The following is an 18,337-nucleotide window of genomic DNA, read 5'->3' as shown; positions in this document are numbered from 1 at the left end:
GAAATCCAAAACATGAGAATACTTCATTAAAGATAAGCAGAAACTAACACTGCGTCCAAAGGTCATTGATCTGGAAAACATCTGAGAAGTGCTCTGAAAATTCTGGGAAAAAATGGAAAAAGAGAAGAAACAGAGAACCAACAAGTAAGATTTTTTTGTTTGTTTGTAAGAGATAAGGTATTGCTGTGTCACTTAGGCTGGAGTGCAGTGGCATGACCATAGCTCACTGTAATCTTGAACTCCTGGGTTCTCAAGTGATCTGCCTGCCTCAGCCTCCTAAGTAGTTAGGACTATAGGCACATGCTACCATGCCCAGCTTAAATGGTGTTTCTTTAAAAAAAAAAAAAAAAAAAAAAAAAAAGGTACTCTGAAGCAATAATCTAACATAACAGAAAACATAAAGATAATAGAAAAACTCAGATTTTTAAGTCCTAAGGGGGAAGATTTTAAAGAGCGTATTTCTTTTTTTTTTCTGAGACAGAGTTTCGCTCTGTAGCTCAGGCTGGAATGCAGTGGCACGATCTTGGCTCACTGCAACCTCCATTCCCCGGGTTCAAGTGATTCTCGTGCCTCAGCCTCCTGAGTATACAAGCATACACCACCACACCTAGCTAATATTTTTATTTTCAATAGAGACAAGAATTTTGCCACGTAGGCCAGGCTGGTCTCGAACTCCTGACTTCAGGTGACCCTTCTGCCTCGGCCTCCCAAAGTGCTGGGATTACAGGCATGAGCCACCACGCCCGGCCCTATAGAGCATATTTTATTGGCAAAATTAATTAGCAGAAAATCATACTAAGACATTCTGGAGAAAATGTATTAAATTCCTCTAATATCTAGTTAGAAAAATAGGTAGCCGTAGTTCTTATTTCTATTACATTCAATCCAAGAAAACAAGTGACAGAACATCTGTTTTTAATGAAACAAAATAAGATACTAAAAGGTGTGTCTCAAACACAGAAGAGTTTAGAAAATAAGGTACTCTGATGTTTCCTCCAAAAATGACAAAGGTTTAGGCAAGCCCATGGAATGAAGAATTAAGAATTCAGTTAGGTGAAAGTTTTTCGTTTTTTAAATGACTGCTTAAGGACTGGCTGGGGAAGAAGGAGAGGTAGTGGTTGAAGGAAATAAAAATATTTTACCTCAAATTATATTTATTTGACATATTTTGAGATGGCTGTCAGAGGGCCAGCAAACAGAAGTGGTGCTGCAAAGCTTTCTTTTGTGGAAGAAATTTGCATCTATGGAGAATCTCCATTAATGCAGCCAGGACTTCCCTTGTCTGGAATCTAGAAAAGGGTAAATGAGAGCCTGTCTGACACCTTTAAAGGTCTTAAACATTTAACATCCATTCTCTGAGAAAGCTACTAACAAGACCACCTTTCCTAGTCAGGTCCCCTTTCCCTCCCCTTAAGCTGTCTTGCCACTAAAACCTGATTTACCAAAAGAACATGTTTTTGGCCATGCTGGGAGCTCACATTACTTCTGTAACCTGAAGATGGTATAAAGTTCCTACACCCAGCCAGCCACAGTGACTCATTTCTGTAATCCCAGCACTTTTGAGAGGCTGAGATGGGCGGATCACCTGAGGTAAGAAGTTCGACAGCAGTCTGGCCAACATGGTGAAACCCCGTCTCTACTGCAAATACAAAAATTAGCCGGTCGTGGTGGCGCATGCCTGTAGTCCCAGCAACTCGGGAGGCTGAGGTAGAAGAATCGCTTCAACCAAGGAGGCGGAGGTTGCAGTGAGCCAAGATCACACCATTGCACTCCAGCCTGGGCGACAGAGCAAGACTTCATCTCAAAAAAAAAAAAAAAAAAAAAAAAAAAGTTTCTACACCCCACTGGGGGCGGGGTCAGGTCTTTGAAGGCCCCCATGTATACACATTAAATAAATGTATATTCCTTTTCTCCAATTAATCTGCCTTTTGCAAACAATTTTATTTTCCAGCAAAACTTCAGAGGGACAAGGGGGATCTTCAAGGTTACAGTGAAATTATCTTGCCACTGTACTCCAGCCTGGGGAACAGAGGGAGACCTTGTCTCTTAAACAAAGAAAAGAAAAGAAATACCATTTACTTTCTGGTTCTCTATGTTTTCTCTCTTCCTTTCCATTTTTTCCCCAGAATTGTCAAGAGCACTTTTCAAATGTTTTCCAGATCACTGACCTTTGGAGGCACTGCTTACCTTCAGTGAAGTATTCTAAAACGTGTTAAGTTTCCTTTTTTCCTTGTATTTTCCTTTTTTTCTCGTATTTTACCTAGCTCCTGGTTCCCCTTGGTTCACATGGTGAAATATCGGTAACATGTATCTTTATCTGCTAAATAAAGGTAAATGCCAGTAGGACAAGTTCTGAGACTGCCCTCACAGGACTTATAAGAATTGCATGCTGGGCCGGGCGCGGTGGCTCAAGCCTGTAATCCCAGCACTTTGGGAGGCCGAGACGGGCGGATCACGAGGTCAGGAGATCAAGACCATCCTGGCTAACACGGTGAAACCCCATCTCTACTAAAAATTACAAAAAAAAAACTAGCCGGGCGAGGTGGCGGGTGCCTGTAGTCCCAGCTACTCGGGAGGCTGAGGCAGGAGAATGGCATGAACCCGGGAGGCGGAGCTTGCAGTGAGCTGAGATCCGGCCACTGCACTCCAGCCTGGGTGACAGAGCAAGACTCCGTCTCAAAAAAAAAAAAGAATTGCATGCTGTGTCCTGGACAGAAATATAGTTATAACTAGGCAATAAACAGGCTGTACCTTGGCCCACTTCCTAAAGCCTCAGGGAGACAGATCTGAAGTTTCCTCTAGTCTCCTCATTCGGTGGCCCTGCAATTAAACATCTTTCTTTGCTGCAGCCCAGGGTCTTGCACACTGACTTGTCACGCACAATGGGCAATGGACTGTTACTGTTACATTTCCACATCTTAAGTTACTGTAAGACAAAAGCTTAAAAATCCAATTATAAAGTAAAAAGAGGCTGGGTGTGGTGGCTCACGCCTGTAATCCCAGCACTTTGGGAGGTCGAGGTGGGTGGATCACCTGAGGTCAGGAGTTTGAAGACCAGCCTGGCAAACATGGAGAAACCCCATCTCTACTAAAAATACAAAATTAGCCAGGCGTGGTGCACATACCTGTAATCCCAGCTACATGGGAGGCTGAGGCAGGAGAATCATTTGGGCCAGGGAAGTGGAGGTTGCAGTGAGCTGAGATCACGCCACTGCACTCCAGCCTGGACAACAAGAGCGAAACTCTGTCTCAAAAACAAACAAACAAACAAAAAGGTAAAAAGGGTTGGCATGTATCATAAATTATGAGAAGGCAGAAACTGTTAAAATCGGGAAAGAACTACTTTTTATGATGGCTATAGACCATGCAGAAAACAAAGCCAAAGCTATGATCAAGATAATAATGTTTCATGGATTAAACATTTGTGAAAAAAGTATGAAAGACAGGATTCAAATAGTATAAGACTGAATAAATATCAAATTTTACCTTTATAAACAATACCTATTTCTCTTTTTCAAAACTTTTTTTTTGAGATTGGGTCTCGCTCTGTTGCCCAGGTTGTAGTGCAGTGGCATGGTCTCATCTCACTGCAGCCTTGACTTCCTGGGCTCAAGTGATACACCCACCTCAGCCTCCCTGGTAGCTAGGACCACAGGTGCGCACTACCACGCCCAGCTAATTTTTTGTAGAGATGGGGTTTCATCATGTTGCCTAGGCTGGTCTTGAACTCCTGGGTTCAAGTGATCTGCTTGCCTTGGCCTCCCAAAGTGCTGGGATTACAGGTGTGAGCCACCATGCTCAGCCAAGAATACCTGTTTCTAAGCACCCATGCAACATTTATAAAACCTGCAACTTATCCTGACCACAATAAAAAAAATTTTAGGCAAAAAAGAGCCTGGTATCATTTATTACATTATTAACAAATAATTATGTATGAATATTAAAGTACTTACCCCATCTTCCAAATTTTGCTGAAAGCTGAAATCAGAGGCAAATTCATAGCCTTAAATGCTTACATGGTTTAAGGGGGGAAAAAAAAATCAGATAACTGTTTATTCAATTTAAGTTAAATAAACATGCAAAAAGGACCCTGAGAAAGTAGGAAGCACAAAGAATAAAGTAGACTCCTATATAACTGTTGAATCTAAGAAGTGTTTTTGACAGAAAAAAAAAATCGCATCTAATTTAAAAGAGAACAAAAGCAAAATTTAGAAAAAAATGTGATATTTGACTCAGGAAAAAAAAGCTCAAAGCCTCAATAGATAATAAATCAGCCAGGAAGAAATTTAGGAGGAAAAAAAAAAAATGGAAAACTGTTTAGGCAAAAGCCTCCAGGCCTAGATAATTTAGTAGTGATTTAGTCTCAAGGAACAGTTATTTCCCATTCTAAATAAACTGTTGCAGAAAAAAGAAATAAAAAACAGCATCAGCTATAATAGCAACTAGTTCTTAAAGTGCTTATTATGTTCCAGGCATTAATCTAAGTGTTTTTACATATATGTAAAATTTAAACTTCATATTTTAGCACTGGTACTATTTATTATCCCCAATATTCAAATAAACTAGAAAAAGAAGGAAAGGTTTAAAATTCATTTTAAAAACTGGCATAAGTTTGAAACCAATCTCATTAAAAGTAAACTTTTCACTGGGTGTGTTGGTGTGCACCTGTTAGTCCCAGCTACTCAGGAAGTTGAGGCAGGAGGATCCTTTGAGCCCAGTAGTTCAAGGCTATAGTGGGCTATGACTGCGCCCATGAACAGCCACTGCACTCTAGCCGGGCAATATAGCAAGACCTTGTCTCAAAAACAAAAACCAAAAACATTTAAATAAAATGTTCACAAAACAAATTTACTTACAATAATCACTAATATAAAAATAAATTCATGAGTTCAATGAAAATATTTTAATTGATGCTTAAACATGGCAATTAAGTTGAACAGGTACTTCTGACGTAAAATTCTACAAACAAAAGCAAACATACTTAACAAAAGCAAACATACTTAACATTGCCATTAAAATGAGGAACAAGACCATGAAGCAGACTTTGATCATTATTAGTTGCACTGGAAGTGCAAATATCAGTGTAGTAAAAATAAATAAAATTGGAAAATAATTATTTAGATAATACTTCGTAAATTAAAAAGTAGCACTGGTAAATCCATTAGTACTAACAGACTTCACTCAGTATAGAAAATAAATAGCAATTAAAATATAAAAGATTTTGGGCCTGGCATGGTGGCTCACGCCTGTAATCCCAGCACCTGGGGAGGCTGAGATGGGTGGATCATCTGAGGTCAGGAGTTCAAGACCAGCCTGGACAACATGGTGAAACCCTGTCTCTACTAAAAATACAAAAATTAACTGAGTGTGGTGGAGCACAACTGTAATCCCAGCTACTCGGGAGGCTCAGGAAGGAGAATTGCTTGAACCTGGGAGGTGGAGGTTACAGTCACCAGAGATCACACCGATGCCCTCCAGCCTGGGCGACAGAGTCAGACTGTGTCTCAAAAAAAAAAAAAAAAGATTTCCTACAGTAATTAAGACAGTGTGTTATTAGCACATCTTAAAGCAGACCAATGGAACAGAATACAGTCCAGAAACAAACCTACACATTTCCCAGCTTATGAGAAAAGTGTGCAATGTAGTTGGGAAAGGATAATCTTTGGTAATAAATAGTGTGGGTTAATTGTACATCAATGTGGAAAATCAATTCCAGATAGACGGTCAAATCAAAATGAAATAGGTTGAACCATAAAGCTTTTAGAAGAATAACAAGGGAAAATACTCAGATACCTAATATCCATCCGAAAAAGGACCTGTATCCAGAATACAGAAAGAACAACTAAAAATCAGTAAGAAAAAGGCAGACAACCCAATACTAAAATGAGCAAAAACCTTGTACTGTCCACAAAAGATGCCCAAATAGTATCTGAAAAGGTGTTCAACTTCATTAAAAAAAAAATAAAACCCCAAAAAACCAACACCAAATTAAAACTACAACACATACCAATACACACCGCTAAAATGAAAATCTCTAACATTGGAAATAACACGGAGTATCGAGAACTTACTATACTGTGAGTATAGCATAAATTGTTATAACCATTATGGAAAATGAAAAAATCTGCATGTCTGAATATATGCAGCTGTGTTCCAGCAACCCTATTCCTAAGTATCTATCCAACTGAGAAGTGTAATGCATTCACAAAAAAATGTGCAAGAACATTCACAGCAGTCTGTTCATAATAAACTTTTTCCATCTATAAAATAGATTAACCGTAATACAATGAATATATACACAGCATTGAGGACGACTGAGCTGAATTATACAAAACATGAGTGTTTCTCACAGATTATATATTCCATGTATCCATTGATATCGTTAAGGAAAACAAAGCTAAATTAATCTCTGGTGCTAGAAGTCACAATAATGACTATTCTAGGGTACTGGTAATGTTCATAGTGATTATGTGGATGTATTTACTTAAAGAAAATTCACTGAAGGGCATGAATTTATAGTGGTGCACTTTTCTCTTTATATGTCTCCATAAAAATTTTATATTAATAAAGCAGGACCATCCCTACATAACAGCAATAACCAGTTAAAACTATGAAAAGAAGAGCTTTCTAAAAATAGTAACAAACAAAAACACCCAGTTTAGCAAGATATTTCTGATAGGGGTAACTGTACAACACTTTGATACATACCATATGATCTTTACCCTTTGCTTCTTTATGAATTAGCTTATGACATTAATGTAGTTCAAATATTCCAATAGAAATTTAATTTGAAATAATACAAGTAATTCTAAAGTTCATCAGGAAGCATAAAAGGGTGAGTACTTGAAAAAACAAAAACAGTAACAGTGGACACAAAAGTTATGATTTAATCAGTGGCACAGAATAGACTATACACATACCATATAGTGTGTATATGTGTGTATACATTTAATACAAGTCCAAAATCTTTGATCATACACCTTTGGGGTTAGCTGGGGTTCATAAACCAGAATATTCTGGATTTCTAAAAACTAAATGTATGTACCATATGCCCCCCCAGTTGAGTCTGGAACAGCAGACTAATCAACATTACTATAAATGAGATAAAGACTGTTAAGTGGCCTAGTGTCATTTCAGGTCAGGTTTGCCACAGAATGAGTTCTGATGTTAAATCTAGGGGAAAAAAACTGGTTGCCAGAACCTTTTGGGTTTTAGAATTGTGAATAAGAGATTGTTAATCAGTGTAGGATAAGACAGACATCTTAAATAAATGAGCAGGGGAAAGGAAAGCTTATCTGAACAAACTGTGCAGTGGTTAAATTGTCAAGTGAACAAATAATCAAGCAGTTAAATATTTAGGGAAAAAATGTACATTGACCCTTTTTTCCTATCAGGTACCAAAACAAGTAACAAATAGATTAGGAGCTAACTCCTAATTTTACCAAATCAGGAAATACAAACCTAGAAACAGGTGATGATATAGTTGAATATGCCTCTGGAAATGGATAAGCATATGCTATGCAAAAAAATGACAATTTGCTGGTAGAAATGTAAATTGATGCAAGTTTAATAGCAGCATATGGCAAAATATACTGAGATCCTTAAAAAAAGGTACACTAACTTCTTGATTTGGTAATTCTACTCTCTAAAATTTCTAAGGAAATAGTTAACATAAACAAATGTTTATTTACAAAAATGCTCACTGCTGTTTTTGTTTGTAATAGCTGAAAAAAGGAAAAAGCTTTATATTATTGGAAGTAAAAGTAGCAGCTGGATGAGGTGGCTCACATGCCTGTAATTCCAACACTTGGGAGGCTGAGACAGGAGGGCTGCTTGAGTCCAAGAGTTTGAGATTAGCCTGGGCAACATAGTGAGACACCATCTCTCCGAAAGACAAAAAAACAAAAAACAAAAATACTGGGTACGATGGAATATGCTTGTAGTCCCAGCTACTCGGGAGGCTGAGGTAGGAGGATCACTTGAGCCTGGGAGGTCGAGGCTGCAGTGAGCCATGATTTTGCCACTGTACTTCAGCCTGGGCAACAGAGTGAGGCCCTCTCTCAAAAAAAAAAGCATTAGGAAACTATATGTATCATGAATTCAACAATGTAGATACAAATTTACGAAAAAAGACAAAAGTATGACAAAATGATAACATTTATAAAAAGAAAAAAACTACACAATGAGTCCATTGTTTAAAGGAAGCAGCAAAATAAATAATAATAAAGTCAAAACTTATGTAATTTCAGAAAGCTGGGCCTGAGCCTGAAAGATGACCAGAGAAAGGATGAATGCAGAATATATAGTAATATGCTTTTGAAATTACTCCTAATAGTCATGACATGTAGCCTTTGCACGAATGCTGATGGATGCTTTTCTCATGAGCAATTTCAACACACTATAGTTCTAATAATATCCAGGGCTAAATCTGTAACAAGATTTTACTTAATAACACTTCTCAGATTTGGCATACACTGACTGCATTAACCTCTAAGTAATATCCAAACAATAGACTGGATCCTTACATGTAATTATAAAAACAGCTATGGATTGTTGTAGTATACATCAACCCTGAAATGCAGCCACTGGGCATTTAAGTATTCAAATAGGTTACCAGGTACAATAGTATAATGAAGTCCAGGACCTGTGGACTTTTAAGGTAAAATGGGGATATGATCTTGCCTTTGAACATAAAAGCTCCAAATGCAAGTTATCTTTTGACTTTATTTAGCGGTTCCTGGTTAGTTAATTATGAATCTTGAAGAAACTCAACTTATTTTATTTGCATATGAATTTTCAGTACTTAGCATACCCAAGTATGAATTGAATAAGAAAATGTGATTTTCAGCATTGTACAAACTCCCAAAAAAGAGGAAGAATTGACTTGCAAAGGAATTTAATCAGTTTCTAAACAAGACTGCCAATGTAAAGTAATTCAAACTTTTGAAGTTAATGAAAATATTTATTCAAACCTAACTGTAGTACAATCTCAAGTTGAGTTAAATAAACATTAACTATATGATATTTAGTTCCTCAGGAATAGACCACTGCCACATCAAAAAATTTCTTACATTACAAGTTTTTGCAGTAAGGTTCAGCAATTAAGAAGACATGATTTCTACACTGAGAAATGTTGTGTTAAGGTTGGATGGATTTTTTTTAAGGCCCAGTACAAAAAAATGGTTGAGGAAAGTGACTCTTTAACAAAATATATACCTGTAGAAAAAAATCTCTAATATACTGACATTTAATTGAACGGAAAGTACTAAAGAGAACATACTTTAATATCTAGGCACAATTGGTCAGGTACTAATTATAATTTCTGTTCTCATTTAAAAGTTTAAACCAATTCGTCAACTTGACTGATGTGTGTGAGTCTAATACAGAGAAGGCACCTCTCTCATCTCTCACTCTCCTTAAGGACCTTTTGAGAGAAACTCTTTGTAACACTTTAAGGGACACAGACAATACACTGTATCTAAGTATAGATATAGTTATTTAACATACCCCATTGTAGGAGAAACTAAAATATAAAACTATGATTTCTCTTTTTACATCTTATGATGGACACAACACCAGAAGATAATCCTCCACATACACTTTCACATAGAATACAAGATTTAAATTATATGTGCATTGGTCACTACAATGTAAAGAGTTCTATGAATTAGTGCAATTCTTTAAATCCCCAGCATTTAGGGGAAAAGTACATACCGAGAAATCTCTACTACAAACCAAACTTTTTATGGCTCAATAGTCTAACCACTTAAAGTCCTGTAAAAATCTTAAAAGTTATAAATGAAACATCAGAACATTCAATAAATGGTTTACAAAATTCTCTCTTTAAAACAGAGAACAGAGGGATCAGAAGAAATAGGTAAAGTGTAAAATTCCAGAAATATAATACTTACAGCAATTATAAGAAAGGGGTAGTATTCACTCTAGGAAAAAACTCATCAAACTATTGATTTCTAATTAGATATTTTGCTATCAGTTGAGGTGGTTATCATTTTGTAGTACTTAGTGGTTGTGTATTTAAATGTCTTGTTGAACAGTTACTGAAGGTAATTTATAAGAGTAAGCATCATTTTCCTCCAAAATAAGTGAGAAACTATTGCAGGTAAGTTTTAGAATTAGGGATGATAAGAAGTCAAAAAACACATTAGGTTGATTTAACCTCTATTTCAACAAGATTTACACAGTATTTACATTACAATATGGAATTGTCAAAGCTATACAGTTTTGCAGATTGGCTTTACTTACATTTCTGCAAATGTTTTTCCCAAAATAAAAATAAACCAAGTAAGTCTATTTACAAACTAGGAAGCTGTTTTAGAAACAGCATGATTTAGATATAAAGTGAAATTTCAGTACAATCAAAGTGCAGGTCACGCTTTCAAATTCTGTCAATATCCCATTCCCTACACTCAGTTTAAGGGATACGAGTTTTGAACACCTACTGTTCTTATGTGCCCAGAATGTTTACTCATCATAATGCAATGATAATAAAAATTTGTCTACATCCATTCCTGCTGGAAATGAACTGGGAAGCTTCTTTTTCTGTTGAAAAAGAGAAAGAAAAAATAAACTCAAACAAGGCCAAAATGCTTTCTTAGTAAGTCACCTAAAACAGCGTATTGGGTTCTTTCACATACTACTGAAATTGTCAAACTTTTTTAGTCTAGTAGAATTTTACTTCTATAGAGAAGTAGAGACAAGTTTTATAAACCCAAAGTTAATTAAATATACTTCTATAGCACCTGAATGTTAGTTTATGGCAAAAGACATTATACAAATCCAGAGTATCTGAATGTTGAATGAGACAAGATAGAACATGTTTTCTATGTTAGGTGGTTATTACTGCTAAGAAAGCTTTACTAATAGATGTTTCGAGTAACAGGTACTACTTGTCAGTTCCAAAACTTAATATACATCACATACTTTATATATATACTACATTTAGACTTCACAGCCTAAGATAATCTGGTAATATCATGTCAAGTGATGAGGCTGAAACTCAGAGAGGCTACAGACTTAATCATGATCACAGGACCAAAAAACAGTAGATGCAGGATTCAAATCCAGACTTGTAGGGCAACAAAGCCTAAATTATTTCCCTGATACCATACTTCCTCTATGATATTTTAAACACTTTCTATTCAATTCACTTACTAAATAGCTAACCAAATTGAAAATAAATGGATTTCATTTATCAATGCTATCCCTGCATTGCCTTCCTAGAGACAACCATGCTTAAAGAAGAAACATATGTAAGGCCAGGTGCAATGGCTCATGCCTGTAATCCCAGCACTTTGGGAGGCCAAGGCATGCAGATCACCTGAGCTCAGGACTTCAAGACCAGCCTGGGCAACATGGCAAAACCCTGTCTCTATAAAAAAAAATTAGAAGAATAGAAAAAATGTCCAGGCGTGGTGGCTTACGCCTGAATCCCAGCACCCTGAAAGGCCAAGGCGGGTGGATCACAAGGTCAGGAGTTCAAGACCAGCCTGGTCAACATGGTGAAATCCCATCTCTACTAAAAATACAAAAATTAGCCTGGTGTGGTGGCAGACACCTGTAATCCCAGCTACTCCGGGGGCTGAGGCAGGGAATTGCTTGAACTCAGGCGGAAGTTGCAGTGAGGCAAGATCGTGCCACTGTACTCCAGTGGGTAATAGCGCAAGACTCCATCTCAAAAAAAAAAAAAAAAAAAAAAAAAAGGGAAAAAGTATTAGCCAGGCGCAGTGGCACATGCCTATAGCCCCAGCTACTTGGGAGGCTGAGGTAGGAGAATCGCTTGAGCCTGGGAGGTGGAGGCTGCAGTGAGCTGAGATCACACCATTGCACTCCAGCCTGGGTGACGGGAGTGAAACCCTGTCTCAAAATAAAAAAAAAAAAAGAAAAACATAGGTAAATTTAATTTTTCCAGTGTTCTAATTTTTTTCTTTTTTTTGAGGAGTCTCGCTCTGTCACCCAGGCTGGAGCACAGTGGCGCGAACTTGGCTCACTGCAAGCTCTGCCTCCCAGGTTCACGCCATTCTCCTGCCTCAGCCTCCGGATTAGCTGGGACTACAGGCGCCTGCCACCATGCCTGGCTAATTTTTTGTATTTTTAATAGAGACGGGGTTTCACCGTGTTAGCCACGATGGTCTCAATCTCCTGACCTTGTGATCCGCCTGCCTCGGCCTCCCAAAGTGCTGGGATTACAGGCATGAGCCACCACGCCCAGCCATATGCTAACATTTTTAAGGGCCTATAGAAGAGATTACAAGATGTGGGGGGGCGGGCGGGGAAAAACTGAAGATCTAAGAACAAAGTCCTTTATTACTTGGTAATTCCACACAAGTGTTTAATAGTGTTTCCCAATCTTTTATGACTATGTCATGCTCCTGAAAAAACTTGAGTTCTACCAAGAAACAAAAACTATATATTTTTTCCCCTGGAAAGATGTTTATAAACAAATGCCTCAGCAGTTGTTCTGAAAATGCTGTTTAACCTGGACACCCTGCGCATACCACATTAACACTGCTGGATAATGTACTCTGTCAACGAAATCTAAAAGCTGTCTTAGCCGTAACATTCAATTAAGTTGTGGCAAGAACTGCTGAATTCTCTAATTATTAAAGGCGAAAAAAAGTGTGGTTTGGAAATTAAAACTTTTAAACTTGCCTTAATTTTCTTCTTTTTCACTGGTACTGATGAATTTGTAAGATTTTTACTAGAAGTACGAGAGTTTCGCTCACGTTCATCTAATTCCTCAATTTTCCGCTTTTTTGTGGTGCTCCTTGAAGATGCTCTAAACTGTTGTGTGTTATCTTTCAGAGGAGTTGCTGAAGTAGTCCTAGAAATGGCTGCCCTGGAGAGAATCATTAATGTGTGGGCAGCCATATTTACACTGTTTTCACTGCCTGTTTCACTGGCAGGGCTGCAGGCAGGCAGGTCTGGGGTGACAGGAGGGACCATTACTTTTGATGTGCTACTGTCTTCACTGAAACGCCTACTAGAGGGGGCCTTGATAATATCTATAGGTTCTTCTTTATGTTTTTCCCCTGCCCCTGAGCCAGGTGTCCGGGGTACAGGTAAATCACTACTCTCAGTAAGCCTACTTACTGAGCTGTGCCTCTGTATATCCTGTAACATTTCTGTGGTAATCAAAGAACTGGTGGATTTAGTTTGTTCTTGTTTTAGATCCTTCACAGCTGTACCTACTGAAAGGACATTTTTATTGTTTGAAGATGTGCCTTGTTTTTTGGTCATTTCTTGCAGTGAAGCTATAGATTTCTCACTTCGCAAACCCCCATTTTGCTGCCCAATAGATAGTTTCGAATTTTCTGGATTTTTCTGCCTTTCTACATCGCTGCATAATTCATTCTCCTTATTAGCTGTTGCTTTATGGAAAGATTCAAGCACAATTTCTGTTGGTGAAACCTTCTTTTCTGATTGAGTTTCTCTTATGGTGGTATGCCGGCTAATGGCACTTTCCGATTTAGATAAGATCTTAGGCAGAGGAGGCTTCTCTTTCTCTCTTTTGATAGCATTATTAGAAGGGGGTTTTAAGGTGGAGGATACATTGGGTGAGTCAAGATTAGGAAAAGAGACTGCATTCCTTTCTTTGTTTTGGGACACCATCTTATGATTTGGCCCCTGTGTATTTGCCACGGGAGCAGCAGTGCTATCAAAACAGAGTACACGTCTGTGGCATGGTTTAGCAGCTGGAACTATACTCTCTTCTGCGAAGGGAACTGTGATTTCTTCTGATTTCTTCCCAAGATCTGTGGCAATAGTCTTGTCAGAAACTTCAGTTCTAAAACAAAACAAAACAAAACTATTTCTAGCAGCATAAAGAAATCCTTTATGTTTTAAATCTGAGCATTCAAATAATCTATGATAGAAACTACTTTATACTCACCTTTGGGCATGACATCCAACTGAATGACCTGACGAATCCACCGAATTATTTACTTGTTTTCCTGAAATTATAAATGAACATTTCTGAGAAAAAGAATACACTCCTCTCAAAGAGGATGGAACAGATGACAATTATCACATATAATAAATGACAGCTAACGTGCAAATAGAACATGTTGACAAAGTAGCTTTTAAAAAGTAGTTTTGAAATAAGTACAAGATGGCTATTTCCCCACTGCTACAGAGGAAATCCAGATATGGAGCAAATGACATGCGTCAACTTCAGGCAAACATTATGTTTGTGTGTCTGTTTTTTTTTTTGAGACAGAGTCATGCTCTGTCACCCAGACTGGAGTGCAGTGGCACGATCTCAGCTCACTGCAACCTCTGCCTCCCGGGTTCAAGCGATTCTCCTGCCTCCGCCTCCCAAGTATCCGGGATTACAGGTGCCCACCACCACGCCCAGTTAATTTTTTGTGTTTTTAGTAGAGATGGGGTTTTGCCATGTTGGCCAGACTAGTTTCAAACTCCTGGCCTCAAGTGATCTGCTCATCTGGGCCTCCCAAATGGCTGGATTATAAGCGTGAACCACCACGCCTGGTTCAGGCAAATATTATAAATCCAGTCTTTGGATCTACAAATTACAATGCTCAATATAGCATATAACGTACTACTTACATCCAGGTAGTCACTTAAAGAAAACAACAGATTATATCTATTTTAAAATTCTGTCCAAGTACCTATCATGTTTACAAGCCTATGTCACTCAGAGCACATGCACTGGAGTTTCAATAGCCATATTTTAATTTCCACAAGCTTCAGCGTTTATGTGTGAGAGCAGCAAGATATCAAAACTAAAAAGAAGAGCAAAGATGAGATTATGAAGAACCTTATGTATTATGCAAAAGGTTTCAGAGGCAATCCTTTAAGAGATTTATTTATTTATGTATTTATTTATTTTTGAAACAGAGTCTCTCTCTGTTGCCCAGGCTGGAGTGCAATGGCATGATCTTGGCTCACTGCAACCTCCACCTCCTGGGTTCAAGCAATTCTAGTGCCTCAGTCTCACGAGTAGCTGGGATTACAGGTGCATACTGCCACGCCTGGCTAATTTTCGTATTTTTAGTAGAGAAGGGGTTTCACTATGTAGGCCAGGCTAGTCTCAAACTCCTGACCTCAGGTGATCTACCCTCTTCGGCTTCCCAAAGTGCTGGGATTACAGGAGTGAGCCACCATGCCCGGCCCCTTTAAGAGTGTTAAATAGTGAAGATGCATGAATAGGTTTATGTTTTTGGAAGATCAATCTGGCAATAATGTGGAAGATGGAATTCAGAAGACAGAAAACTGGAAATAGAAACTCTGTGTAGATGGTTACATTTCAGGTAAGAGATGATGAGGGTCTGAGAGACAATAATGGGCATTTGCATTACAAAAAGTAAAGGAAAAAAATATATTGTGACATTAACCAAGGGGAAAAACACTAGGCAGAAGTCTTTGAGGAAGAGAGGTGAGAAATATGTAGAGTTTGAAGGCCCTGAGTTACACAAAATTAGCAAGGGAGGAGAATAGTTTAGTTATGGCTCCAGAAGCCACTGCAGTATCAACAGTATAGGGAAAGCAAAGTAAGGTAAGAATGGAAAAGTTTCAATGCATAATGCAATATTAGGAGGCTACTGGTGACCTTTGTGTAGACAGTTTCAGTAAATACATGAGAAAAGACAATAATTTGAATGAAGAAATGGAAGATTAAGAGAGGTTAAGAGATTAAGATAAAAGGTCAGCAGGTGGGACAAACCTATGTTTATAGCTAGGGAGAGAAGCCAAACAGGAAAAGATGAAAGATATATAGAAGAATCTGGAGCACATGTAGACTGCATTAACCTTAGAAAGAATGAAAGACAGTTATTTAAGAAAGGATGATTTTGGAAGCAGAATAGGTATGTACTGAATGAAAGTGATGATCAGAAAGTGAAGTTTAATACTGGTTAAGATGGAAAATAAAACCAGGAGCTAAGAGCGAGGAGGAGCAGGACTAGATTTGAGACGTGCTGTGCAAGACTGGAATAGTTTGAAGGAGGAACAGAAGAGAAAGCAGACAGGCAGACATTTAAATTGATTGCTAAGTGGAAGGTGTGTGAGAAATGCATTTTTAAGTGGTAGGGAATGGTAGCACTTCTAAGGCAATACTAGGAAGCCCAGGTATAAAAGCTGAGATGGTTGGCTGGACAGATCAAGGGCTGTAGAGTAGCCAGTACATGTGTAGAAGAATGTGTATATGCAGGTTATTAAAAGTACTGGCAAAAGTGGCTGATGTGGTGGCTTCTGGGCTCTAGGCTGTTTTGTAAAGGAAGTGAATCCAGAAAGAAGATACAAGCTCAGGTGAAAGGTGAAGATTTAAGTAAGAAAAGCTATCACTGGTTGAAGAGGAATTCAATGGGTATATGGAAACGAATGTGTTTTGAGACACATGACTGGCCTTTAAAAATCTTGTAAGTCTAATAAAAAGGTGAAAAATTCAAGATGTGGCTATGGGAGAGGTTGGTTGAAGCAAAAATGAGTCTTAGGAGTGGAAAGGCACGGACTGGGCGCAGTGGCTCATGCCTGTAATCCCAGCACTTTGGGAGGCGGAGGCAGGCAGATCACCTGAGGTCAGGAGTTCGAGACCAGCCTGGCCAACATGGAGAAACCCCATCTCTACTAAAAATACAAAAACTAGCTGGGCATGGTGGTGAGTGCCAGTAGCCCCAGCTACTCAGGAGGCTGAGGCAGAAGAACTGCTTGAACCCAGGAGGTGGAGGTTGCAGTGAGCCGAGATTGTGCCACTGCATTCCAGCCTGGGTGACAAGAGCAAGACTCCACCTCAAAAATAAATAAATAAATAATAAAGTAAATAAGGAGCGGAAAGGATAAAAAACCTCTGAGGGTTAGGGTGGTGAGTAGATTTACAACATGGGCATTTTGTCATTCATGATGATGAAAAAATGTAGGGAGAAAAGTCTGAGAACCAGGTAGCATAGTCATGAAGGTTCTGAGTAAAAATCTGCTGTTATTTTGTGTATGGTGTCTTTTGTTAAACAGAAACTTTAAATTCTGGAGTAGTTCACTCTATCAATTTTTTTCCATTTATAAGTTATGTATTTCTCATTTTAAAATTTTATTTGAGACGGGTCTCACTATGTGTTGCCCAGGCTGGTCTCAAACTCCTGGGCTCATGATCCTCCTGCCTCAGCCTCTCAATGGCTAGGACTGCAGATACATGCCACCGCACCCAGTTTCTTTTCTTTTCTTCTATTAATATACACACACACATATTTATATATATATATTAGTTGTTGTTGTGACAGGGTCTTGCTCTGTTGCCTAGGCTGGAGTGCAGTGGCATGAGGACAGCTCACTGCACTCTCAAATTCCTGGGCTCAAGTGATCCTCCAACCTCAGCGTCTCAAGTAGCTGAGACTACAAGTTCACGCCACCACACCTGGCTAATTTTTTTCTTTTGAGGTGCAGTCTCACTCTGTCACCCAGGCTGGAGTGCAGTGGCACGATCTCAGCTCACTGCAAGCTCCGCCTCCTGGGTTCACGCCACTCTCCTGCCTCAGCCTCCTGAGTAGCTGGGACTACAGGCGCCCACCACCATGCCCAGCTAATTTTTTGTATTTTTAGTAGAGATGTGGTTTCACCGTGTCAGCCAGGATGGTCTCGATCTCCTGACCTCGTGATCCGCCTGCCTCGGCCTCCCAAAGTGCTGGGATTACAGGCGTGAGCCACCGTGCCCGGTCCACACCTGGCTAATTAAAAAAAAAAAAAATTTTCTGTAAAGACAGAGTCTCATTTTGTTGCACAGGCTGGTCTCAAACTCCTGGACTTAAGTGATCCACCTGTCTTGGCCTCTCAAAGTGCTGGAATTAACAGGAGTGAGCCATTGTGCCTGAAGTCTTCTCATTTTAAAAAAAGAAATCCCAGGCCAGGAGCGTTGGCTCATGCCTGTAATCCCAGCACTTTGGGAGGCCAAGGTAGGGGGATCAAGAGGTCAGGAGTTCAAGACCAGCCTGGCCAAGATAGTGAAACCTTTCCATCTCTACTGAAGATACAAAAATTAGCTGAGTGTAGTGGCATGCGCCTGTAATCCCAGCTACTCGGGAGGCTGAGACAGGAGAATCGCTTGAACCTGGGAGGCGAAGGTAGCAGTGAGCCAAGATCATGCCACTGCATTCTAGCCTGGGTGACAGAGCAAGACTCCCATCTCAAGAAAAAAAAAAAAAAAAAGAAAGAAATCCTTTATCCCAATGTCATAAAAATATTCTCTCATACATTCTTCTATCATTTAATTGTTTGACTTTTTACTTTTAGGTCTTTAATCATCTTGGACTTCATCTTTGTATGAGGAAGGGATCTACTTTCTTCTCTATATATTATATATTTAATGATC

The 18,337-nt window shown here is 38.8% G+C and overlaps 1 protein-coding gene across 4 annotated transcripts in view; it reads right to left on the bottom strand.

Moving 5' to 3' along the window:
* Positions 1-8,941: 8,941 nt before the first annotated feature.
* LOC101020059 (protein NPAT) overlaps positions 8,942-18,337 on the bottom strand; it is a 61,777-nt gene continuing 52,381 nt past the window's right edge. For 3 of the 4 annotated variants that reach the window (XM_031652994.1, XM_031652992.1, XM_021926502.2), the window contains 3 exons: positions 13,910-13,970; positions 12,670-13,825; positions 8,942-10,560 (listed from right to left, as the gene is read on the bottom strand). In XM_031652994.1, coding sequence (XP_031508854.1) covers positions 10,483-10,560; positions 12,670-13,825; positions 13,910-13,970 — 1,295 coding nt within the window. In that variant the 3' untranslated portion in view covers positions 8,942-10,482. The remainder of the gene's footprint in view (positions 10,561-12,669; positions 13,826-13,909; positions 13,971-18,337) is intronic. The other variant, XM_031652993.1, reaches the window with a different exon arrangement.

Source organism: Papio anubis, chromosome 12 (genome assembly GCF_008728515.1).
Source record: "Papio anubis isolate 15944 chromosome 12, Panubis1.0, whole genome shotgun sequence".
Classification (NCBI taxonomy): domain Eukaryota; kingdom Metazoa; phylum Chordata; class Mammalia; order Primates; family Cercopithecidae; genus Papio; species Papio anubis.
This window is presented reverse-complemented; position numbering and strand designations above follow the sequence as displayed.